We start from the raw sequence: 26,289 nt of genomic DNA on the forward strand, positions 1-26,289 counted from the left end.
GGGGGAACGTGCCAGTGCTGACTGAGGAGGTGGGGGTTTGCAGGTGCAGGAAATGGCTTTGCTGGGAGGTGAGGTTGGGTGGTGGTGCTTATAACTGGCAAGAAGCTGGTATGCCAGTTTGAGAACCCAGAGCAACGTTCGTTTCTCCACCTGCTTTCCCCATAATGTGAGAGCTGTGTTTCAGGCTGCCAAATTCTCAAGGCCCACAAGATTCGTGTTGAGTCAGTTAAACTGTTTGCTAAAAAAGGCTGGTTTGGCTCCAAGTAAGGGTGGTAGCTGCTCATGGGAGTGCTGGATATACAGATCAGTTCTTAAGAACAAGGTCAGAGAGTCTTCTGTAAGAATGCAAAAGCTGGATTTTCCTTATCTAATACCTAGTGCCGTAAGCTATTGATTAGCAAGACAGGGCTCTGGGTTACTCTTTGCAGACTGCTGATGCATTAGAGAAATGGGTGGGGAGGGAACGTGCTGCGGTCTCAGTCTGGCTGTGGGTGGATGTGAACCACCAAAGTGTAAGCAGCATAGTGGTGAACAAAGAGCAGGAATCTCATCGTAGCCCTGGAAGGCCTGTAAAATGAGAACTTGAAATCTTGAGTTGTGCAAGGATGTTTAGTTGATAACTGGTGATGTCACTATATCCAGTGTTGTCCAAAGCAGAAAGTGGCTATGGCCATGTATACCCAGAGGCTGGGGAATGTGGGCTGGTTCAGACAGAAGGGAGATAAACAACGCTAAAGTCAGAATAAAAGTAGAATAAATAAATGAACATGATGCTTGCCTTGCCAAGCAGTAAAAGGAGCAGCAGCAAGAAACATCAGACTCCAATCTTAGGACTGTCTGGTTAACTCCAGCAGTTTTATTCGTTATAATTACACCTGTTGATTCTTTAATTAGTTCCTTGCCATAGCTACCAACCTGCAGTAGTGCAGGTAACTGCCTTGGTGCAGAGGCAGGGACCCACTGAGCACTGCAGCGTCCCACCAGCTTGCAGGGCACACCTTGTAGAGGGGGAAAAGCTGCTGAGATGCCTCTGGGTGCTGGGGAAACACATATGGGACTAGCAGTTTCCTTCATGGTGCCTTTCTACGTGCCCTGGCCCTCATGAGAGAAGACTCCCCAAGCCCCTCTCTGGCTGAGGCAGCCCCTGGAGCAGAACTCCTGTGTAGTCTGCATCACCCTCGGTCTCCCTGGGGATCTGGTAGGACCACTCAGAGCTGGTCACCCAGAGGAACACTGCCCTGCCTGCTGCTCTGCGCTGTGGTCACCTAATTCTTGCTTTTGTGTCTGCTGGATTTCTCTGATGCTTTTGAGATTTAGATTTATTTTATTTATACTAATTTATTGCTGTATTAGGTGACAGCTTGGCAAAATAGCCACTGCCTTCTGTCCTTGGATTCCCCTGTGCTGTTTCTCTGTTTTCCTCACTTTGGTAATTCCTAGTAGTTGAGTTAAACTGCAGATTTCATCCCTTCCCTATTCATTCTCCTCTCTGAATCACTGGTGCATTTGCTCACATAGAGTATGGTGGTTTTGCATGTTAAGCAGGTCTTTTCTTCAGCTGATCTGCAGATGTGTATCCTTATCTTCACCCCGCGAGAGCTGCCACCCTCTCAGTGCTCACAGATGCAAACACAAAGTGCTGTTCTCCAGTTCGGTGTACGCGGAGTTTGGCTGCGAGCAGTGAACTGTCAGGCATGAGCCTTCCTGTGTGCAGCTGCTGAGCTTTAGTGCTGCTGATTGCTGGAGTTCACACATACGCACTCCTGGAAAAGGTCAAACCCGTGCAGTACTGGCTTAAATGAAAATTGGTTTATTATGCATGTGGCTCTTCCTGCAGGCAGCTGATTAAGCAGCCAGCTGTGGCCAGATGTCTCCTGGAGATCCTCCGGGATGCATGCAGCTTTAAAAGATGGTTTGGATGACTTGTAATTGAGCTTGTTTGTCGGCTCAGTCGAACTCATGGTACTTTTTATCGCCATCGGGCATAGTGCTTCTCACCAGCTGGTGTGTGGAGCATCAGAAGGGGAGGAACCACTACTCGTTCACTTGTCTGAGTGCCCAGGCTGTGCTGGACACTGAAGGAGACTCCTCTTTCAAACATTTTATCTGTTGGGATATATTGGGAGCAAAAACTGAGAAGTATCCTGGCTCTCTTAATCTATACTTTTCTAACCTGAGCCAAGTGTAATATATAAATCAGCTTTCAGCTAATTTTTCCTCACATAGCCTCTACTAATACTTGTGATAAATAACAACAGACGCTATTTTAAAAAGACTAATCAGAAATATGTAGACAATGTAATTCATCTATGTCTATAATTTCAAATAAAAATAGTAGCATCTTCTGGGCTCTCTACGGTGCTCTGTGCTTTCCAGTTTAGAGCCAAGGGGTTGCTCATGGCACCACCTCCCCAAACTTCCCCCACAACAGGAAAACATGTCATGTAGCAAACTCATGCCCAAAGGGCAGGAGCATTATGGTTCAACATCACCACCGTGGAGAATTGATCCTCTAACATCACGCAGCTCCAGTTTGGTAGGGCCTGTTCAGGGTTCATAATCTGACACAGGGTTGGGTTGTTTCACTTTAAATTGAACCTCCCAGGGCCAGAGCTACTGAACCATCCCTCTGCTGAGCTCTTCTGTTATTGGGCATAATTATCTCTTTCTTGAAGCTGCCTGCAGTTCAATTAGGTAGCTTTTTGTGGAACTCCTAAGTAGATGAAAGAAGGAAAGAGAGCTCCACATTGCATGCTCTTTTTCTTCATTAAAAGATTTTGGAGAGGAAGGGTCCCTTAAAAACACAGAAGAAAAACAGGGAAAGGGATCTCTGCTATAGTCTGTTTTAAGCAACGTTTGCTCCACTGCACAATTTGGTTTGCCTGCATCCCTGTCATGTGTGGTCCCAAGTACCCAGAAGCTGAGATGCGTGATAGTCAGCCAGAGGCTCTGAGGGATCTCCTCATGAACACATCTCAGATTTGGGCTTTTATTTTACTCTTTCATCCCAGAAACATATTGAGGCTGATGAAGGTCTGTGGGACAGAAACCTGAGAGACCTCAGTCCAGCTGAATCACATTTACTGAGATGACTGCGACAAATGACTAGGAAGGTACTGCTGGAAACCACCACCTGTCACCAGGTTCATAGTGATATTTAATTCACAAGGTTGAATATCTCTAATCCTGTTGCTGGAAAGCCTGGCTGTCCTGGGGCTGGGCTGGGCTGAAAACTCTGTTGTAAAGTCCAGCAAGGAAAAGTTTCAACTTAGTTAGATTCTGTACCCTTTTCCTGAGCCCTTTTCCAAGTCGGCAGAGTGGCTGGTGCAGGCAGGGCTTGTCACTTGGACAACAAAGGCAGTGACTTGAGGCTGTGGCACGTGGGACTCCTGCCAGTGTCTGAGATCAATTCCTCTCCAGTGGCTGGGATGAGTGGCTGATGGGGAGCTGTCTACCCAACAGGCATCTCCATCTTTTGAGGTGGATCCCACTGGCAAGGTAGATCTGCAAGGATGTTGAGTGGATCAGGCGCTTCTCCCACAGCTGAGCTGCCTCGCTGTGCTGTGACACTGAGTGTGAAAGTCACTGATGTTTTAAGCCCCTAGAAGCTGATCCATCCTAGGACATGCAGTTCTTTGCTGCTTTTTGTTTGGGAATGTGAAGGTGATAGTTCCTCTGTAGTGCAGTACCCATGGGGGTCGCTACCCTGTTAGAAGTTGAACTCCAGTGGCAGGACCTGTCCTGGGCTCTCTCTCTGTCCCTTCCGCATTATTTTATTGCCTTTCCTATGGCTCTTTTCCAAGGCTAACCTGCACCCAATGGACCTCATGGAGCAGCAGGCTGTCTGCACGGACACTGTGTGTCCCTTGATATCCTCAGGCCAGGGTCTGTTTCATGGTGCTGCTGTACAGCACCAGCCAACGTGAGGTGCCACCCTCATCTGAAGGCCTTTGACACTGCTGTGTTACAGCAAATTAATCTTCTGACTGTAATACTCAATATCAAACTTTTGTCTGTGAATTGCTTTGTCCATTTAGTCTGATGAAAGAACGCACTGAGTGAGAAATAGGTGGAGCGGGATTTCTAGCCTGTTGGTAAGGCAGGAACACATGAGCCTTTAATTTTTTTGATACAATTTTGTAATTGTCATAAATATTTATGTCTTGGGTCCACTGTAGCAAGCTAGTAGTAAATTCATTCAAAATGCCTATTTATTATAAAAGGCTGGAGCCTTTCAACTCCCTTGTTGTGTCTGGCAGCTCCTGGGGATTAATTGCATGCTGTCAGAAAGGCAGATCTCGCAAATCCAGCCCCAGTCTGCTAATAGTGGGATTATTATTTAACAGTTCAAGACTGTGTGAAGCTACTTTTTATTCTACCCTGCTTGGTGGGATTAAAGAGGTTTTTAAAGAGCTGAACAGCTGAGGCAGAAGTCAGTGTGAGTTCAATGGGGAATGCATTAGCAGTGATCCCCTCTCTGTAGCATCCTTAGCAAGTGCTGCTGAGTTAATTGTGGCCACACACAGCAGTGGCTTTGATGAGCAGCTGGTGGCTCTCACGGCTCTCGTGCTGGCCCTCGCAGCAGCCCCAGTGGAGTGAACGGACTTGGAGGCCACATCTGCTCTCCTTGGAGCTGAGTTGGGGACCTGCTGAGCTGCCCAGGAGATGCAGGTGAGGGTTGTGGGGCTGCCAGCTCCAAGGGTGCCTGGTCCTGGTCCATCCTGCTGCCTGCCTCCTCTCAAACCCAGTTTGTGAACCCCCCCCAGTTTAAACCAGTGGGGAGATCTGGGCTGCTGGAGAGGCTTTCACTGAGCCTCCTTACTTTCGTAGTTAGAAACTGTCTCCTAACTTCTAGGGCAAGATTACCCATGGAAAGTCACTACCGCAATTTATCCCTTGAGCTATTATATTTATGCATATGGCACATGAAATCTTGCAAAATGGAATTAGTATTATGCTGTGTCTTTAGAAATACTTTTGATTAAATTCTGGGATTTTTCTCAGCTGCTTTGTGTTGGTGAGTTATCAGCATTCAATCCCAGCTGGCAGAACTGGGTTCTTGGTTGTTTCCGGCTACTGAGGTTTTATAGCGAATGTGTTGTTACAGGCAGACAAGTAGAGAGCCTTGTGTTTTTTAATTCATTGAATTCATCCCATTTTTATCACTTGAATCTTCAAGGTTATCTGGTTCTTACATGAAATACCTTTCCTTCAGTCCTCTGCTGGCAGTACAATGCCTTTTTTAATAATCCATACACTTCATCAGTACTTTTCATGCCACGAACATTAACAAGAAGACCGGGACAGGCAGATCCCATACTCCTTCTGTAAGGAAAAACTATGGTGAGCTCCATCAAATCTGACACTGCCCTTTCAGCAGTGCCCCTTTCCCCATGACTTGTCTCTCTGTCCTTTAAGATCTGTTCCCAAGCCTTTCACAGCAGGGAGATCTCAGGAGCAGGTCTGGCATTGCCTGGATCACCCTCTCCTCTTGTGTGTTTAACTCTGCATTTCTTAATCTCTAAGACACTGGACTTTTCTGATCAGTTCCTTCTCCACTCTCTGCACAGCATTAGCATTTTTCATTTGAAGAAATGTTTCGTTTTCTCCATGTGCTGTCTCCAGAGGTCCTGAATCCACTTTCTATCTCTAATGTTTTGTATTTTCCCATCATAGTTCATTTTTGGCTGGTTGGTTTTTTCCCACTTTCTATTTCTGGCAACAGGTATGATACGTATATCATGGTCATATCTTTAACAATATACAAATCTGTAAGCACAATGTTTCATGAGGGGTCCTTATCTGTGCAACAGACTGAAATCCCTACAGGAACATATGAAATCCAAAATGTTTGGGATCACCAGCTGATGGAGCAGCAGCTCCAGGTACCCATCTCAAAGACAGGTGACGAGCCTGTAAAACACGCGGACCTTGTGCATGCACAGGGAGACTGGTTTGGGAGGATTTCCTTGTTAATGCCCCATTTTGTTCTCCAGTTTGATTCAAACTGTCATTTCTCCCATTTAGTCTGACTCCTGTGACTGAGTACAGCCTATTCGCAGGGGAGCATATGCCATTGATTCTGTCATCGTTTGATGGTGTGAATTAGGGTTACGTGTTTTGCTTTCCTGGGCCCAACTGTCTGGGTATCTCATCGCTTGCAATGACCGGGGACATCACCCTCATTTCCTGGCATCACTGCTGCTTTGGACAGGTGTCAACAGTTCCAGGTCCAATGTTTCCCTGATATTATGGATAGGGATTCATTGACTTCAACAGGTGAACTTACAGCAGCTGGTACTTTGGTTCAAAATTAAGAAATGGGCCAGTAATAATTTATACATCTTACATTTCAGATTTTTTTTCAGCATTTCAACCCATAATCCAAGGCCGTGTTTTACTGAGTAATGGTTGTGAAGTACTGGTCTTACTTGTAGTATACCATAAATACCTATAAATCAAAAGTATATCATAAGAATCTATAAATCAAACAATAGCTCCAAACACGGTAGTAAGTTATGTACCATCTCATAATTTATTATATTACAAACAAGTTTGTCAAACACAATATATTGTCTACTTATGAAAATATCGATATTCACACTTTAAATAGGTGATAGGTCCTATAATTTTATATACCGGCGACTCATCTAAAAAGTATTTTGTTCCTAGCTGTGGCCTTCAAGGACATGCACCTATAAGTAATTGTAAAACCGTCCATTCACAGCTCGTTGTTTCTAATTGTAGATATTTGAAATATAAATAGAGTACAAAAGACCATCTCCACAGCAAAGATAGTTTTGTCTCCAGGGTACTTTCTCCCTAAATAATGACACTGTATGTGCTTGGTTAAGTTTTTACTAGTGGAAAATTAGGAGGTACGAATAATACAGCAAGACATTGGCTAGTTAGCAACAGTCATTGCAAGATACTTCACACAACCAAAAATAAGGCAAGTATTATCAACAGCAGCTTCCATACGGCAGACTAAAAAGTCAAGGCTTTATTATCCAAACTGGACTGTTAACAAGATACGGCTTGATCCAAAGCCCTCCTAAATCAATGAGGACTGGAAAAACAACCACAAAACCCACAAGCAACTTTCCCTTTGCCTTCAAGGGGCTTTGGAAGTAAGCTCTTAAAGCCCTAAATTATCAGAAATGAAATGACCTATTTACTGTACATGAAAATTGCACCTTGTTGTTTCTAAAATTATATGGGAAAACGTTGCAAGTTTTTTCAAATGAAGTTACAACAATTTAATGGGTTATTTTTAGTGGGAAATAAAGACGCAGAAAGATTATTTTGTTGTTGTTTTTAAATATGGTAATTTACAAAAATACATCATCAGGACAGGAAAAGTCAGATGACACTGCTAGTTTGCAGAATAAACATTGTTACAAAACCTAATAAATTATACCATGTGAATGGCAGCATATGCCATGCACTTAATTGAAATTTTTTAATAAATAAAAGCCCTAAACACTATTTTCTCTAATGTTACTATTATATTAAGTAGAATAGTGAACTTCTTGTATAAATAATTTTTTCAATAGTTACATTCTCAAAAATGAACCACTTATCTATACAGATATTGCACTTCAGACTCATTCACATGTACCTCAGACAAGCATTCCTCATAACAAAATTAGAATAAAAATAAGTTATAAATACAGTGTTTTCCCAAAATGAAACATACAGTACCTTTTTTGTAAGGTAACTTTGGTTACTATCAACTGACAAAGACCAGAGAGAGGTTTCTGAGAGGAGGGTAGAAGGCATGGCCACAAAACTGAATTTCTGTAAAAGACTGGTAAAGACAGCAATAATTTTAACCTTGCCACGACAGACAGCAAGGCTGAGCATCCCTTTTTTGCTTTATTATTGCAGGTTAGTGTGAAGATTTGCTGAGATCCACGGGGACAAACAGCCTACAGGATGAGGGGGCTCCTGATTTCCCTTTGAATCGGGGGAGGTTTAGGTGGGCAGCATCCCTTCAGTGGGTGAGGGGGAAAAGGCTCAGCTTTTGCTCTCAGCTCCTCTCCCCAGATGTGCCCCCTCCTTGCCCTAACCAGTGTGGTCCCTAGGATGCTCCAGCACCTCACATAGGTGCTCAGCAGCTCTTCCAGCTGCTCTGCCAGTGGGAGAGGATGGGGCTGCGTGCTCCCTTAGCTGCTGAGCATCCCGTCTCTGTGCTCCTGACTGACTGACCTGAGTAGCCTTGATCTCTCCTGAAAAAGCCCCTCCATACATGAGCCAGGCTTTGCCTGGGGTCCTGATCTCCATGGCTTATGCCTTCTGCTGCTGCTCCCTCCTGGAAAAGGCATGCTCAGGTTTGGTATGGGTTTCATTTGCTCTTGCAGGATGCCAGTACAAGTCGGTGTGCAAATGCAACCTTTGTGGCAGATGGGAACCAGGTTGTTGTCCTCAGCAGGACTTTTGCAGAGTTGGTGTTTCTTAGGGAAAATGCACCAAAGCTGAGCCATCCGTGGGTTTTAGAGAGATGCTTTCAGCCTTCAGATCCCACCAAAGTGGGACTGACTGGATCCCTTCTCAGAGGACATCGCTGCATTAGTCCCTACTGCACCACAGGCTCCGCGATGGCGACGGGCAGAGGCACAAACACAGTGCTAGCACCAGGTACTTCTTATTTGCGGTTACTGAGAAGCCGCTGTGTCCACTGACCACGTTGTGCTTGTGTTCACCACGCAAGGAAGTCTGCTCTCACATTCAGTAAGGCTGCATTAAGTGCCCTGTATAGAAGTGAAAAGGTTGTGGTGCGTGGCTTTGAGAGACCACATGCCAAGATTTGAAAGGAGGGAAATTAAAAGAAATTAATTTCCGCCTTCCTGTAAGTCTTTCCTCACACTCAGCTTTGCTGGGCTGCTCGTTTTTGAGCATGAAGGAAAAGAAGTTAAGCTACTTTAAATAAGGTAAATATTTAAAAGCTTTAGTCTGTGCTGATCTATGTTTGTACTGCTGTTGAGTATTCAGCAGTTTGTTGGTTTGGTTTTGTTTTTTTTTTACAATGGAATGGCAAATCTGCAATAGGATGGCATAATCTGTAAGGAGAAAATCTTAGGTTGAGGTTTTTATGTGTTAATCCCTAAAGGCCTGAACACAGGGGATAACTGAGACTCTTTGATTAAGAAGGAACCTGAAGGCTGTGACCACTCTGAGCGTCACAAGAGCAGCTTTGGTGGGAGCTCTGCATCAGGCAGGACCTGGCCTCACAATTGAAAGTCTTTAGACACCATAACTGAAATAGCTAGGAAAAGATGCTGCTCTTGTTCTTGGCTCTAGAAACCTCCCTCCCTCCCTTGAACTCCCCTGTCTCAGTCGCATTCTTAAATAACAACTTAAAATATATGAATATTGACAGCTTGCAGGATTTCTTTCCATGCTAAAGCTGCAATAGGTACTAGGTCGGTCCTTGAGCCTTGTTCAAATGAGCCGAAAAGGGCTTTCACAGTTCATGCCTTGCAGGCTGCCTCCTGCAATGAGGTCTTGGCAGCAAGACTGTGTGGTGGGACTTCATGTCAGAAACAACACATCATTTTTGGCAAGTGCACACACCAGAAATGGCATCTTCCACAGTACATAAAAGCATCTATTTGCTCTGTTGATACTGAACTGCATGGTCAAGTAAGGTTTTGTTGTTGTGTTTTAAAAGGTTGTAATTAAACACTGTTGTCACTTCCCCCCTCCGATGACTTTGGACTGCACTGGTGCTGGGATGCAAAACGTTTGAGTGCGACTGAACGCTAAGACTTGAACTCTGAAGCATATTCAGAATGCTATGTAAGAGACAGAGGTGTTTGCCTTCTCACTTTTGCTCCTAAAATCAAGGGCTTCCATTCCTTCTCACAGTCTGATCTGCCCTTGGTCTCCCAGGGAAATGAAATCAAATGACCTCTCTTCAAAACAGCCGTTTCAGCAAATTACATCCGGCAGATGTAACCACTTGAAAATAACTTGCACCCAGAAACTCCAACTATTGCCTTTTCATGGTGATATTTTTATAGGCTTTCCATTCTTATCATACTGATAAACCAGCATTTTGATGCAGTGAGAGTTGGCAGGGGAAATCCAAGGGCTGCTTGTTATGGAAAAGTTATGATTTGTATAGAATTGCACAGGTTGCTTCTGACACTTAAAGAAGGCTTTCAGTGTGGCAGCTGCCATTGTGCGAAATCTTTTGCTAATAAAACAGTAGAGGAAGAAATTAATTGCAGTGTTCAGCAGTGCTAGCATATTGGCGATGTCCGACACAATATGTACCACCCAGCTGTTGTTTATAGGCGATACGTAGAGGTGATACAATATCATGATTATTCTTGGTGCCCAAAGTATGGCAAAAATAGAAGTTATAGTAAACAAAATGGCTGTTGTTTTCCCTGTGGAGTACCCTCGCAGTCGGAAATTGCTCTTTCGTCGCAGCTTGTACACAATGATGGAATTCAGGATGAAGAAGATGGAGCAGGGCACTAAGTATACGGTAAAGCAGTGGGTCCAGATGAGGACATGGTGCATTGATGTGCTTATGTAGTCTTCAATCCAAATATTGGGCCACCAATAGTAGGGGATGCTGGTCAAAAAGCAGGTGATATAGACACTTACAATGACTTTTCGAGTACGAGCAGGGTAGGAAACCGTGTGATACTTCAGCGGATGGCACACAGCTATATACCTATCGATCGTTAGTGGAACCGTAATCCAAATGGAGGTGTGGATGGAAGAAAATTCCAAGACCTCAATTATTTTGTCCAGTACCTGAGGCATCTGTTTATTTAAGATGAAGTCTTCCATGAGGAAGTCAACAAAGACAATGAAGAAGAGAACCAGGATATCAGCAGCAGCTAGAGCTAGAAGGTAGTTATAGGAGGACTTCTGCCTGCGAGCCACGAGTTGGGAGAGGATGATGACTGTCAAGATGTTTGCTGTGGAGACAGAAATGCAGAGTTAGGCTATTAAGATGTATCAATAACACCAGCTTTTCTGAGCACTTGCTTGGAGCACTAGCTCTGTGCAAGCACTTGGCAACATGATCACTTTTGTTCAAGTCCAAAACAAAAGAAAAATGCTACAGTTGTGTCCCTCAGAGAAGCTGTTGCAATGAGAGCCACGTGTGGCCTTGCTCTAGCAGTGGAATACACAAACACTCAGTGTCCTGGCAGGCCAGGATGAGCGACAAAGTCAGGACCTTCATTCCCAGGCACAGGGTTAGGCGGTGTCCAGCAGCCCTTTGTCTCCTCAGAACAGATGGAGAGGTTGAGTTAAGGCCTTGGCGCTCTGGCTGCTCTCTGGTCAGCCCCGCTGCTGCTGCGGGCATGGAGCAGCATCCTGAGCAGGGGGCACAGGGAGGTAAGAGGAGCAGCAGCAGCAAAACATAATGTCTCACACAAAGATACCTTTCTTATTTCCCCCCTTGCTTTATTCTTGTTTGTTTATTTTTTTTTACACGTGACAAATGAGAAGGGTGGGCTTTGGAGAGAGACATTTTGTTCCTCATCCCAGCTTGGGGTGCCTGCCTGTTTTAGTTTTGAACTCCATCTAAAAAGAGCTAAGATCAAAGCTCACCTGTATAGGTAATTTTCTCTTGACTGAGTGGGATCCTAATCAAGAGGAGGACTTCCAGGGTTACACGTGTCCTTGGCTTCTTGAGAGCTGGAGGTGCTTTGCAGCACTCAAATTTTTCAGCTCTGCCCAGGATGAATCTCCTGAAATTCAGTCCTGCCCGTTTGACCCGCTCTCCTATGGATGGGCTCTGAGGAAGTGCCTCCCCACCACTGAACTGATCTGTTCCACAAAGATGTGCTTACTTATTCAGAGCTGTTCTTTACAAGTCCTTCTTCAACTACAAGGCCATTTTCCTCTGGAGTGATACAGTTGAGCCTTTAAGGTAATCCTGCTGGTCACATCAGATGGGATGGATGTTCTGATTCAGTCTGAGTGTAAACATTCGTGGGTTTCCTGAAAAAGCATCTGCTTGCAGCTCTTTGGCCACAATACAGACCCATCACCTAAACCATGCCTAGAGGTATTGCATGACAAATAATGTTTTCTGGTGAAGTGCTCAAGTGTCTTGTCTCTGCTTCACTGTCTGGTTTGCTTCAGTCTTCTAAAGCTGTGATTCAACTTAAAGATACACTTTAGTGGCTGCTGGAACCAGTACTATGAGGGATGCTATTGGAAGGGCTCAGTCCTACAGGCCCTGGCCAGGCAGAGCTCCCCAACATGGATACAAACGGCCCTTGCAGGCCTTGAGAAGCTTTCCTGGAGCACTAAGGTGTAGCCAAATTTTAACTACTTGCTCATGTTTGCTAGAACTTACTGTGTAAGTCTTGATTTGAGAGGAAAAATCCCATTATTCTTCCTAGCAGTATGGCTGGAATGAGACAGGCATGATTCTTCCCATCAGAAGTTACATCACTTGGCTAAGATACATCAAGTAGTGCTTAAAAATCAGAGATCTGGTTTACTGTACAAGAGGCTGCTAAATGTTGATATTTAACATTTTTGTAAGTGTCCTCTAAATCACCTCTTCTGCACATTCGATGCTTCAAACATTTCTGACAGCTTTGATGGATTTCCCAAACCAAATCAACAATAATTGTAAGGATTCCTTTAAATCAGAGAGAAAGGAAGTTGCTGACATTAAGGTAATGGTGACCTAGGGCATATCTCCTGCTACTGAAAATGCACTGGAGAAAACTGCCTCCTTCAGAAATGCCTTCCAAGCCTGCTGTCTGGGAGCAGATTTCTGCCACCAGGGAAATGAACTACCGCAGAATGAATGATCTTGAGTAATAGCCCTCATAAGTGTCATGTATTTTTATATTAACTTAATGTATTAATTCTGTATCTTGGAACAAAACTAAATCAAACATGACAATCAACTGATTCCTTCCCCAAATAAAAAATATCTTTCCAACAGAATTGTCTCAAATTGCCTCTGGGGGAATTTTCCTGATTCTCCATTAACAGGAATGCACCTGCATTGATTTCAGCTCGCAGCAGACGTGGGAGATGGGGCTGATGTAGTCAGAACTGCTGTGTCATTTTTCATTTACTTGCTTACAAAATGCCTCTGTTGTGCCTGCTGATGAGCCCTAGAGGTACAGTGAGTGATGTACTGTCAAGGAAATCCTCGAGCTGGAGTGTTTATCATGATTCTGCAGTCCCTGTCAGTCCTGGCCAGCCAGGCTGAGTGGCTTAGCTTCACAGACCCATGGGGTTCATCTTCTCTTTCAATGCCCTGGGTCTGACTCACTCCAGCAGCAGTGGGAGCCAGTGTGCAGGAGCCAGCATGCAGCAAGGGGGATGCTTGGGGACGTTGGTCCCTGCTGGAGGAGCTCCTGCAGGGATGCTCAAGCTGTGCCATATCCAGGCACAGTAGCTATGCTCCCCAACCCTTTTGCCCATTGCGGGGTCCTGCTGTTTGGTTCTAACCCCCCTCCCATTTTCTGACGAGAGCAGATTTATGAGCAGTCCTTTGCTCTTTACCCCCTCCCTCCGTGTTTCTCAGGGTTCCCAGCAACAGCAGTAACAGCATGTTCTGAAATGCAAGTTATTCGTCTAATGCCAGTGAGCTTTGCTTGGTGAGCCGGATGAGAAAATTGATCTGACAAAGTACGTGCAAGCTCTATCCAATTTTTCTGCAAGGGTTACAGTATCTTGTATTGGAAATGCTTTCCGTAGGATCACGTTAGGGCTTTTTCTGTCTGGATGATACAAAATATAGTAATATCATTTACTTTGTGAAAACAGATATATACTGGGGTGCAGCAGAAAGTTGCCAGTACAACAGTGTCTTAGCAGAGGGTTTGGGAATATTTTTCCTGCTGCATGCTGTATAGGAAAGGTAAAGCAGAGCTACAGATAAGTCTCAGTCCTTCACCCATTTCCTAGCCAGCATTGTTAGTCCTTGCTGTGTCCTCAAACACTGTCTAAAGCTCAGTAAAATGGGAAATGGGTGGGATCAGTGTTCTGTGTGAACAACTGTGTCCTTGTGGCAGCATCTCAGTGACTCCTGGGTACCTGCTCAGTGCCCCACAAGCTCTCCTATGGACAAAAATTACCTACTGCATGCGAAAGGTGATGGAAGAGCATTTGTGACCACGTTTTAACCTTGTCTACCCTAATTCTTGCACTAATATTGTATTCAGCAGTGACGACAATGGCAGAAATTATGATGGGGATATAAAAATATCTGTGTCTACTTAATGTATGTGGATCTACAGCTTCTGGATAGGTCAGTGCTCCTAAATTGTCCTGGATGGTATGCTGCCCATTTCTTGTGGTGTTTTTTGTTTGGTTGGTTTTTTTTAAGATACTAAGTAGTTAAGATCATCTGAATTTGAAGAAGATTGATCACTATGCTAGGAGTTGATTAGAGGATGACAGATGGGAATTTATGGCAGTGCTGCTTGCTACAGTGCAGTATTCTAAATTTATAAATATCTGGTTGAGAGCCAGGGCTTGATGAGGGACTAGCTGGCTGAAGCCTTGAGATGCTACAAGCAATTATGAGAAGCAACTGTAAGACATGGCAGTCTCAATTCTTTCCCTTAAGTCATGAGGATGCTTTTGAGGCACATCATCTGAAGGTCCCTGAGCCCCAAACTCCATGCTGCTCAAAATGCAGCAACCTTCTAACTCAGCCAGGCTTTGCCATGGGATACTTGCATCTCTCCTTTGATATCTTCTCTGACTTTATCAGCTGCTGAGTACAAACTGTAGCACTGAAATTCATGCTGTTTGTCCTGCATATCTGAGAGGGAACATCCTTTAGGAGTAACCTTGGTTTCTTATATGGATTTGCATTTGCTTCCTGTGACAAAGCCACGCTGCCTTGTCTGCAGAGCCCAGGCAGTCTTGCAGTGCCTGGGACCTAAAGGCACAGCTTTCTCCTCATCTTCTTGTTTTGTGGATTACACTCGCAGCTCAAATAGTGTCTAACCACAGTCTTTGCAGGGGATTCATAGAGCTCCTTCCACCGACTATTATTGCCATGTGTGAACTTAAGCAGGAGCAATTGTATCTGTCCAAAGAAGAAATAGGCCCATTTCTGGGGTTTGGTTTTGTGGTTTTGTTTGTTTTATTGAGAGCATTTTGCACATACACAGCAGCCTGTGCAGTGAAACGGCCTTTGCAACGCAAGTGGTAGCGCTGCTGCGTTGGAAATAAGGCCTGCTGTGTGGTTCAGTAGTTCAGCATCATAAACTACCTAAATGAAGTGGCCATGAGCATTGCTTACCGAGCGTGATAAACATTAGGTCACTGAATATAATGGACACCTTTTACTGAATACAGTTGTTGCTAGGATCCCTACAAATTATTGTGCAATGGATGAAACTACTCTGTAGGCCTTGCATTAGTCACCTGACTGGCACAGAGAGGGACAGTTTACGAATGGGAATTTTTAAATTGTTTTAAAAAATATGTTAGTAACAGCTCCTCCTTGGATTTAGAAACTTTAAGACTAAGTACAATATTCAGAAAATGTACGGTGAAAAAGTGGGTGTTTTGGCTTGATGGGAATAGATAATTTCCTCTAAGCTAGAGGCAATATTAAAATGTAAACAGGTGCCATGTCCAGCAGCCAGATCCGGCCATGGTTACTAGCTCAGCCATTCACCGGTAGTTACCAGATTGGATGAGAATGGTGTTCAGCCTTTGCTTTGTGTGGGAGCTCTCTGGAAAAGATGCTGACACTGGATGATTTCTGATGGAGCCAATGTAACAGGAGTATTAAAAATAAAAAAATTAAAATGCTGTGGCAAAGTAAATGTGTTTATTGATGATGTTGGCTACAGCTGGTTATATGGCCTTTAAAAATGACCCCTGGATGCTGTTTGTCATTAAAGACGATAGGGCAGTTACATGTTTTTTTCTTAGAGCTAGTATGGGTCAAACTCAGCACTACAGCAGATGGGGACAACCTTAGTGAATGGTGCCTGCTCATGGCTCATGTGATTTGTTCCTTTATTTTGTAATTTGTTCTTCTTTTTTATCATATCCTGAGATCCTTACTTAAACTGTTGTGAACCATAGAGAGATACTTTATAGAATATCATTCGTGCTATACAAGTTTTTCCTTCCCTGAGAGTTCCTGTGAGGATTGTTTTTTAAGATAAATTCATTTGTTGTTCAATTGTCTGAGTGCTGCCGAACAGCACGTACCCATTCACCCTTGGGAGGGAAGGGCCCTCAGCCCCTTCTGCTGGTTCCTGCATCATCTCCCAGGGGATGGAGAGGGATATCTGAGCCAAAAAATTAGCATCGCAAAAGCTACAGCAGGTATGGATACAGGACTGTCACGGGAGGAGGTTTCGCACCTTGCAGGAAGGCTCTCATGTGGTTTGTGCTTAGAAATCCCCTGTGCAGGGACAGACCGTGCCAGCTCTGAGGGCAAAAGTGAGCCTGGAGGTACAGGAAGACTGGGCTCCTGCCCAGGGTACCCAAACTCCCCTCCATATGCAGGAGAGCGGGTTAGTGACTGCTAGAGAAAATGTGGCATGGCCTTGTGCTTACAAGTCACAGGTGAATTAATGAGTTGATGTCAGAGGCCAGATTCTAACGACGAAATCTGGCCTCCAAGGACATTTTTCTCACTGACAGTGTTTATTAGCTGAGGTGGCTCTGGGGAAGGATGCTATGAATGGAGCACTTTGCTTGGCGGCTGGCGCTGGCTGGTCATGGAGGCCAGAGGAGAGTCTTAATCCAGCCAAAGGCATTTCCTTGCTGTTGGAGGGCACAGACACGGTAATGGCGTGGAGACGCCGATGGCCAGGGATTCACTTTGAGCCTTGCCAGCCACTCAGGCTCAAGTGCAGTAACTTGTCTGGCAGACAGGTGTAATTACATTGCATTGCTTTCAGTTTTCCTAGATGGTCGGAGTAGGCTTTTTACCCTAGCCTTTATAAAATAGGGTTACTTTTGCAATATAAGAACAGCCCAGAAGGAATGCCAGGCTAAGATGCAGGGAGGCCCAGTACGCACTCACCGGTGACAGACGTGTGTTAACATGACAGGGATCTGGTTCTCCTCTTGCTGTCTTCACCCTCCTCATTCACCTTTCCTGAGCTGGGCCTACAGCACAGAAAGTCTCTAAAGACTCTTGGACGTTTATCCCCTGAAGCCTTTCTTAGAGATACCTTCACGAGGATAAAAATGTCTAAAACTTACATCCCAAAATCTAGCCTTGCATGTTGCTACCAGAGCAGTAAAGCTTTCTAATGGAAATCAGTGCTGGGAGGAGAAAAAGCAATCTGCAAAATAATGCAGAAATCATAAAAGAGATTTGGTTATTCATGCAATGTATTTGGACAGATGGAGATTTTCAAGGCAATACAGGTGTCTCATTTGGCAGGTGTCTGTGGCTTCTAAATGTGGGCTGTCAGCAAGGTTTAAGAGGTCTCAAGCTGAGTAACTTGAGCTCGAGGATGACAAAACCATTCTACCCTTTTGATATCGGATGCCAAAGCACCGAGGCAGGTGCCAAAGGTATTTGATGGGACTACTAGGATGGAGGTAGGATGTGATTTCATAAGAGCACTGGCAGGAATTCTTTACTGAACATGAATAATTAAGAGGATTTTACTGTTGATTGTGGTTTTGCTAAAACCCAAAGTTTTTATGTCTTCCTAAAGCATTAGCTAATGCAATAGGAGTTCAGGCTCGCAAACCTCATGGCCAAGCTTTCTCAGAGACTATGCCAGTTTTACACAATATGCAGGAAATTGCAGACTGTGTAAAATCATTGCTGTTTGGCTCTATTTCCCCCACAGAAAATATGCTGCATCCACACTAAATATATCATTCTTTGCTGTGCTAGTCTGGACATTGAAGAAAACACACCTGGAATGAACAAATGTTTGTGCGATATCCTAGTCTGATGTAACTGACTGACAGGTAATTTGTCTTGAAACCAAAAACAACCTCTAGTGCACCTATGTGTGCAGTCAATGCACCCGCTGATTGAAAAGATGGAGAAGTTAAATGACTGTACAGTTCCAGGGACTCTCCGTTTCAGGTGGTAGAAGAGAACAATTTCAGTGAAAAAGATGTGTTCAGTGTTTCAACAGGCAGGCTTCTCTTCCATGGATATTGGTCATGTTCTGTACTGCTAATTCTGGTCCTCCTTGGTAGCCTCTACTTCATTCCCTCTGCACTGGTGTCCTGGGGGACAACTCAGCACCAGCTTCTCCCATCAGGTCACCTCCAGAACGGCACCAACAGCGCTCTGGATATTGGGGTTTAGGATCCTTACATATGTATGTATCTCTATTCTGCAGAATGACAATTGAATTGTGTGCAAGGTCTCCTGTGCTCAAGGGGTTAATTTTGGCTTTGTTTCCTTTTCTGGTGTTAATGGGAAATAGATTAAAGACTCAAAAAGATCACCTGAAACAAAAGGTGAAAGCTTTTGTGGCCAGGCATTGCTTTACATGTGGTGTGTGAAAGAGAGCACCCCATGTCAGGACATCTCCATGCTGTTTGTTTGCCTACAGCAAATTGTTTTCATGTTTGCGGATGAAGGCCTTCTCCTGCTGGCTTGCTTCTGCTGATTCACCCTTATTTTATGGAGGGGAGCAGAACGAGGAGGAGGAAGAGAGAACTAAGTACGGGGGTGGATGAAGAACAGCAGGATATGAGACTGCCTAGTGCTTCTGAATGGCTTGGCTTCTTAACAACTGGGGGCTTTGCATTACCCACCTACCGTGAAAACTGGCTGTGCTCTCTCTTTTGTGTCATTGTCATTTCAAGAAAAAAATCTCCTTTGGAGTTTTTCCTTCTCAATCCATTTCAGCAGCCTGCCATGCAAGGTTGTGCACTTCATAGTCTACTGAGCTTCCTGAATATTGCACCTCGTTTCCATTACAGCCCTGACTGTGTTGTTTCCTATGATATGGCAGAGGAAACGCAAAGTTGTGCTCTGTAGTGGCGTTCAGAGATGTGCAATCAAGTCCTTCTCTGCATTAGCATGGATTCAGCCACACGCTGCCTTTCAGGCTGCCAGGCTGTGGTGGCCACAGTCACAGACACAGTGACCAAACTAAATTGCTCCCATCTGCACGCCTTGCTGTCACTGTTTCTGTGCAGGAACACTGTAATGAATCTATTCTTTTTCATAACGAGTCTTCTTCCCTTAAAGAAAAAGCATTCATTTTACAATAGGAAGTGACTCATTTTAAGCACGTTAGCAGCAGTTCTGTTCCCCTCTGTCCAGTAGTGCTACTGTAATGTGCTGCAGTGCCCTTCGCTTGCTCTGATAGCTAAGCTAAAGTTCTGCCAATTTATTTGTCCTTCTTTAAGCAGGATGCAGTGTACTGGCTTTGCATCCAATTCAGATTTTAAGTCAGAGAAAGTATGGTCTTCAAATAAAAGGGGAGTTGAATGAGGCCTCAGGAGGGTTCAGTTCTTATTCGTTGTGTGAACTCTATCTAATGAGCAACAGCTGAAGAGTGCTGTTCTTTCAAGGTCATAACTCTGCATGTAAAAATTCTTCCACTCATATTTTCAGATCTTCCTTTAGCACTTCTATTGTTCAGGTGTGCTGTTATGAGAGAGGCTATTTATTCAGGTGTTGGAAATGCTCCCTTTAATCAGAAGCCTGCACTGTGATTGCAGAAGTATACATGAGGCAGTAGATGGCAGGAATCCAAGATGGGTCACACTTCTGTACTGCTGTGTACTGTATGTACACCTGCCTTTTGCCTGCTTTGGTATGTACTGGGTATTACATGCCATGTGAGTCATCAACAAACATTGCTACCTGTCCCCCTTCTTACTCATGGTACTAAGCAGGTGGTGGCTGTAAGCATGGAGGTGGCAACACTCTTCAGGTCTCGTTCCTCCTACACTACTGGGAGTGGAGGGAGCACAGCTGGGCTGCTGTGTGGTGCTGGTCTCTTAGATGAGGGGTGCTCAGCTCATCAGCAGTACCTGCCTTGCCAGGACAATGACCTTGAACACCTCCCAGGTAGCCTCCTTATTCCAAGCTGCATACAGGGAGAAGACTCCAGAAGGACCAGTTCTCCGTCATTTCAGCTTGCCTGTGGCTGGTACTGCAGTTTGCACAGGCGCAGTGCATGTCAATCCAACACCCTAGGAAGGAGCTGACTTGCTGTGCAAGGACAGACGGTCTGTCATCTGTTAGGGGAAGGCTAAAAAGGTTAGGCACCCCTGCTGAGTTTACACCTTCCTCTAGGTCAGGACTACAGTTTCTCTCCCTCTGCATGGAGCCCGCTGAGTGCGCTCTGTTCATGGCTGGGCTTTGAATGACCTGGCTTGTCCCCATCTCTGCGACACCTTGTTCAGGCAGCAGGTCTGACACAAAAGCTACCTGTTCACATCCTCCATCTGGGAGCACCCAAGTGTGTCCAGGCTGCTTTCCCAAGCTTGCCAAGCCCTGAATCTGAGTTTAAATTGGTGTGATGGGTTTTCAGCAGAAGCCTAAAGCATGAATAAAAGGAATATGTAGACCAGGCTCTCAAGGTTTGGAGAAGCACTTCCCTGGGGCATTGGTGCAAGTCTGTTACCTCCTGGGGATGCTGTATGGGTACCAGGTATGTGCCTGTCCTTTGTCACTGGGATATGATGATCCCTGAAGTTGAATTGCTCTCCAGGGAGCAAAGTGGAACCAGCAGTCACACAGTAAGAAAGCCAGATTTTACTCTGCCTCTCTGCACTGTCATGAAGAGGAGACCCCTGGAAGCATGCATCAGGCCAGGCCCCAGTCTAGGAAATGCTGCCACTTTGTCTGTTCAGCAGCAGTGTGCTGTCCCCCTGATGGGGAAGGTGATTGCATGCAAGGCAACTCAGTTGCTGCTGTACCTTCTAATGAAGCAGGAATCAGGGTCACAGCCAGGTATCTGCAGTGAATATTGCTGCTCCTCTGCCTGACCTGCCTGGCCATGTTCAGTGGCACAACTACAGCAGGAGCTCTTTGGCGTTGCTGCTTTGTGCAGCTCTCACTGGCAAAGAGATGGACTGAGAGTTGGTACCTGTTGCTCTTTGCTTCCTTGCCAGCCCCCTCCTGGATTGAATCGGAGCAATTTCTTCCCTCACTCACATCTGACAAGACCGCTTCATAGGCATTTTCTCTCACTAAAGCAAGAAATACTTCCATTAAGCCTTCCTGCAGCCCCTCTCTTGCCTCCTGGCTAACTGAAGATGCTTCAGAGGTCCTCTCCAACTGACAGACATGGGGAGTACAGAGATGGCAGAGCAGGGGCTGCAAAGCAGCCCCATAAATTATAAACTCATGCTCTAAATGGGAGTGTGACCCTGCTTCCAGCGCCGCTGCCTTGCTCTGCTCCCCACCCCTTGCACCGGCAGTTTCTCCCTGTCCCACACAGCCTGCTCCTGGGGCACCCCTGCCCCTGGCAGCAGGACTGCACACTTGTGGGACCCTTTGCACATCTGCACTCAAGTTTCAGAAAACAGTCTCTCACTTGCTGGCCTATGCTTAGAGGGAAAAGAAGCAACTTCCCATCCCAGCTGATCAGAAGGTGCTATCATCTCCGGCAGTTGTGGCCACTGCAGTGTGTGTGGTACCTGCTGCAGCAGGGTCAGCCTGCAGCGATAGCCCTGTGGTTGTCCCTCTGCAGGGCACAGCCTGGGACTTGCCTCAGTGTGCTACAACCAGAGCAGGGAGCATGGGAGTTCACTTTGCTCTCTCCCATCTCAGCGTTTTTCAGACTTTCTGGTGCCTGGTTGAAGAGGGAGAGAGAAAGAGCCACTGCTGAGAGCAGGATCTGCTAGGATGCCTGGGTCATACAAGGGAGGTGAAAGGATGCTTTCTCTGCATGCACAATCAGGCCTAGCATGGCTTGGCCTCAAAGTGGAGTTGTTGAGTTAGTAAAATTTCCTTCAGACACCAGAGCAGCAAAGGCAGAAACAGTTAACTGGTCTTCCCTCTCATCAGTCTTTCTTCAATATTTGTGACAAGGAGTCAACCATTTCAGCAAAACACTGCACTAGTGCTGTATTTGAGGACAGATCTTAGAAGATGTTTCCCTAAAATTCTTGGCACCACACAAAGCTAATTACTGAGGTCCCACAGACTCCAGGGTTCTTTTTCTAACAGGTAATACCTGTGCTACCTTTACAATTTTCTAATGCTCAAAAACTGAAGAACAGCTTCAAATTAAACATGAAAAGCTCTTTTTTAGCACTGTTCTTGCCCCATACTATATCCTTAATCAAGCTTGGCCATGTGAATCTTCCCCTACACATATCCAGCTTGTTCTCATCTCTGTGCAGTCTCAGGGACCACATACCTGATGTAAGTCCCCTGAACTCAGCAGCATTACACCACCAAGTGCTTTGGCTGGTTCTGTTAAGTGCTCTCACTGGTACCACTGCTGATCTGATCCCTTGAGAAATGTGTGGCACCACTGCAAACTTGGATCATGCACCGATTTTAGCCATGTTCTTAAAATGACAGTGTTGGGTCTGTAATTACAATGTAGTATCCTTAGGGAGCTGGTGCAAGTATGTGTACAACGCTCATTAAGTGATTTTTCTTGTCTGTGTATGTAAGACTTTCCCCTGTTTCAGAGACATACAAATGCAAGCTTAGCCACAGACTGCTTCATAAAACTTCACCTGATAATCTTGGGAAAGTCTTGGTCTGCTCCAAGGGGACAGGTGTTGAAATCAGAGCTTGTCATTACTGTGGAGATCTAAGCAGCCCCTAAGGAACTAATGAAGAGGAGAGTACTTCCTCATCCCTGCTGGTTGAGTCTCTTTAGGTCAGGGCTGAGACTCATCAATGTTGTGGAGCAGAGACTCTTGTCTAAGCCCTGCATCCTCAGTGGGTAAACATAGGACTTAACTTTTCAGTTCTCTGAACTATTAGTGTGAACTATTAGCCAATCTTCAAATTTTAATTATAAGCCAGGGAGAAAAAAAAAATTAAACTAACACAAAGAACATCAATTCATATGCAGAGTGGTAATTGCATGTGTGCTGTTCAGAGGCAGGCTTCTCTTCATGTCTGATTAAAAATTTTTTCTATGAATTAATTGCTTGAATAAGAAATTAAGGTGAGCAGAGCATTAAGAAATTGTAGACTATTAACTATTATTGCTGCTTGCCACTTTATATTGTGCTTTAAATGTGTAGCTGTGCATAGGCACAACCATGCTCTTAAAATAGCAGTTCATCTTGGTGCATCAGATTGCTCTAACTTTTCCCCGACTCATTCTGCCTATCCTTGGGATCACTCTAAGCTTCTCCGAGGCTGGAAGCATTAAAGCAGGGAGCAAGCTGGGATGTTTGCTCGCCCAGGCTGTGCTGTGCTGGGAGCTCTGCCTGCTGAAGCCCAGTCTGTAACTACAGAAGTGGTGCTGCACAAGCAGTTCTGTGTGTCAAGGCATTTCACTGACAGCCTCAGACAGACCCCTCCGGGAGAAAAACCTGCTCAGTCCTCTGTCTCAGCTGAGACAGTCATGCTGATACGATGCTCATGTGGCATCTGCATGTTTTGAGCTGTGGATACCTGCCTGCTGGCAATGGTGTCTCACGAGTGTTCATACCATGCTTGAAACCTCCATCCTTTCTCCATTTGGGGTGTCTTGCTTTTCTCATCCTCAGCATCTCTCTATCGTCTTTGTCCCCCTTGTAAGTAGGAAATTTTGCTGAACATCATACAGTCTGGAGGCTAGTTAGTGTCTGTGAGCCGGGACTTCCTTCTAAGCCCTGTACCTGCACTCAGGGATCTCAGTGTCAGCATTGCCTTTGCAAGGTGCTGACCTTAAGACTGGACTTTCTAGACACTGCCCTGCTCCATCAGCCATAAGGACAGGCTCTTGAGTAAGACAACTGACTGCTAACCTTGTGATAGCGTGCTCCTTTCCTAGACAAGTTATTTACTGGTGGCACATTGCTCCTAGAACCAACCCTGCCCCAGGGAGCCAAGCAGAGATTTGCACCAGAAAAACTCGACAGCTACACTTTTGATTATTACCAGCCTGGCATGTGATCAATAGGGGACAGACCCAGTGCACTCCTGTCCTCAGTACCGCTTTGTCTTCAAATGGCCAGATTTGCTATGGTAGAAACTTCATGACGGACTGAGACTTTGTATGTCAAGTTCAAAGTCAGAGCGCCCGAGTCCGGGTGGCAAAGCGACTGCAGCGGTGCGAGGGCAGGCAGGGACAAACCCCGGCGGGAGAGAAAACCCCCGGACAGCAGCGTGTCAGGCAGCGAAGATGCTGTCTAAGAAACGCCCCTGTGAATCCCACCAGGTACGCGAGGGAACACCTTCCCCGTGCCTTCAGCAGCCGGGGGACGCCGCAGCGCGCTCACCCCGCCCCGCAGGCGGCCAGGCAGCAGCCGCTCCGGGGAGCGCTGCTCGCAGCTCTGCGGGAGCCCCGCAGCCTCACCCGCCGCCGCAGCGCCCGGGGCAGCCCGGGCACGGCGTCCCGGCCCCGCCGGCTCCCCGCTGCCGGGGCGCGGCACTCACCCGGCAGCCCGAGGCAGAGCAGCAGGCTGTAGTAGACGACAGGTGCGTATCCCAAGCCGCAGCCATAGCGGTGGTGCGCCAGGAGGGAGCCGTTGTGGAGGTGGAGGTGGTTGTGCTCCATGGATGGACCCGCTCTCCCCGCGGCCGCGCTGCTGGCGCTCACTCCGCCGCACGGGCCGCCCCGGCAGCGCCGCCCGCCCGCCCCTCGCACGCTCAGCGGCGGCGGCGAGCGCGGCGCGGTCCCCGCGGCGGGCGGCGGCACATGGCGCGGCCCCCGGCGGTGCGGGGCGCTGCGGGGCCGGACGGGGCGGGATCAGCCCGGCTCCCGCCGGCGGGGCGGGGCGGCCCCCGCCTCAAGCCGCCCCGGCTGGCGGCACCCGCCGCTCCTCTGCCGCTGGTTGTGTGACGGAGCCTGCCCTGGGACCCCCTGGGCAGCAGAGGCGGGTCCGGGGCCCCGAGGAGGACGGGAAACCTGGCGGAGGGGGGCCTGAGGAGACCCAGCCTCGGGGCTGCTCCTCGGGACCTTCTCTGCTCTCAGCCCGGGTCAACACAGGGGTGCCCGGCTCTTGGCGCCTCTGTCACTCCGGCCGTGGAGCTGGCTGGTGGTGAGGGTGAGCTCCGCGGATGAACCCCACGGGTGCACTGCCGCCGCCCCAGTGGTAAGAGAGCTCAGTCCACAGCGAGGGATAGGAAAAGGGAAGTTTTCTCTAAGTTGGCACATAATTCAATAGCATAACAAAAGAGCAGAGGCAGGGTTCGTTAGCGGTGCACCTGCCTGGCAGCCCTGGATTGTGCTTTGACACAGTCTGGGAAGAAAGTAGTAAATCTAGAAATGAGAGTTTATATCTGTAAAATTGAAATGCAAACCCAGGGTTAATTGCAGGGTCACTCTTCTCCTCACGGCACTGCAGGGTGAGGGACCGGGGTGGCCAGCAGTGACATACGCTGTGCTCCCCCATGAACAACAGACGTGTGTGTTTAATTCTCATGAGGCAAAGCAGAAGGGAAATTGAGATTTCAGAAATCTTTTCCACCCATTCCTTAATGTTTGTGTATTCCAATATATAGTTTCAGGTTTAAGTAATAAAAGATTTAGAGTTATGCTTGTTACATTAAGGTGGTAGAGTCCTGTGCTTTGTGCTACCGATCAGTGGGCTGGACAGATGACAGCATATTGATGTGTTCAGGATGGTCATGGTTTAGTGATAAAATAGGTGTTTGATTACAGTGCACTTCCACTGAGCAGAAAACAAGCTCTTGTTTCACCAGAAGCATGTAGGGTTGAGCCCACGGCCCCCACCGTGTGTGGGAAGAATCCCCTGGATCTCTGTGCCTGCCAGAGCAGGCTAAGGATGGTGTAGGTGGGCAATACATGTGAGGCTGGTCAATGGGACACATCAGTTGGGGTACACACAAGAATATAGCGATTGGGCTACAGAACTAAACAAAGTCGTTGCTCTCCAAAGACACCTGACCATTTAGCATGGATAACAGTACAGCATTAAAAGTATGCTGCTGGTGGGGAGACGCCATTAGGGCAAGTGCTGTAAACAGACCATCAGGTCACTAAGTATCTGTATCTTTGGTTTTCATGATCCTGTTTGAAAAGTAGTTTAGCTTCTGTTTGAAAACACAAGAAGGAATGAGCAAGGCCCTGGTTCTGCAAGGACTTGAGTAGGCTGCTTTTCTGGGAGACTCAGCTTGTTCATACACTTAAATGTTTAATAGGTGTTTCTGAACTGTACTAAAACTGCTGTCAAGCTTCCCAGGTTAAACATGCTGGAAAAACATATATTTTTCCTCTGTTTATT

The 26,289-nt window shown here is 46.3% G+C and overlaps 1 protein-coding gene across 1 annotated transcript; it reads right to left on the reverse strand.

The window, feature by feature from the left end:
* Positions 1-6,516: 6,516 nt before the first annotated feature.
* On the reverse strand, positions 6,517-24,649 carry GPR139 (G protein-coupled receptor 139). The gene is made up of 2 exons (XM_065851009.2): positions 24,479-24,649; positions 6,517-10,940 (listed from the first exon to the last, which is right to left on the reverse strand). Exons 1-2 carry the CDS (start codon positions 24,597-24,599, stop codon positions 10,006-10,008), a joined length of 1,056 nt encoding a protein of 351 aa, XP_065707081.1. The 5' UTR covers positions 24,600-24,649; the 3' UTR covers positions 6,517-10,005.
* Positions 24,650-26,289: the final 1,640 nt, after the last annotated feature.

Source organism: Patagioenas fasciata, chromosome 15 (genome assembly GCF_037038585.1).
Source record: "Patagioenas fasciata isolate bPatFas1 chromosome 15, bPatFas1.hap1, whole genome shotgun sequence".
NCBI classification, from domain to species: domain Eukaryota; kingdom Metazoa; phylum Chordata; class Aves; order Columbiformes; family Columbidae; genus Patagioenas; species Patagioenas fasciata.

Coding starts and splice junctions, on each gene's coding strand:
- GPR139 (XM_065851009.2), bottom strand. CDS start 24,599: ATGGAGCACAACCACCTCCACCTCCACAACGGCTCCCTCCTGGCGCAC. Junction 10,941..24,478: donor GCTCTGCCTCGGGCTGCCGG/GTGAGTGCCGCG, acceptor CTGTCTCCACAG/CAAACATCTTGACAGTCATC.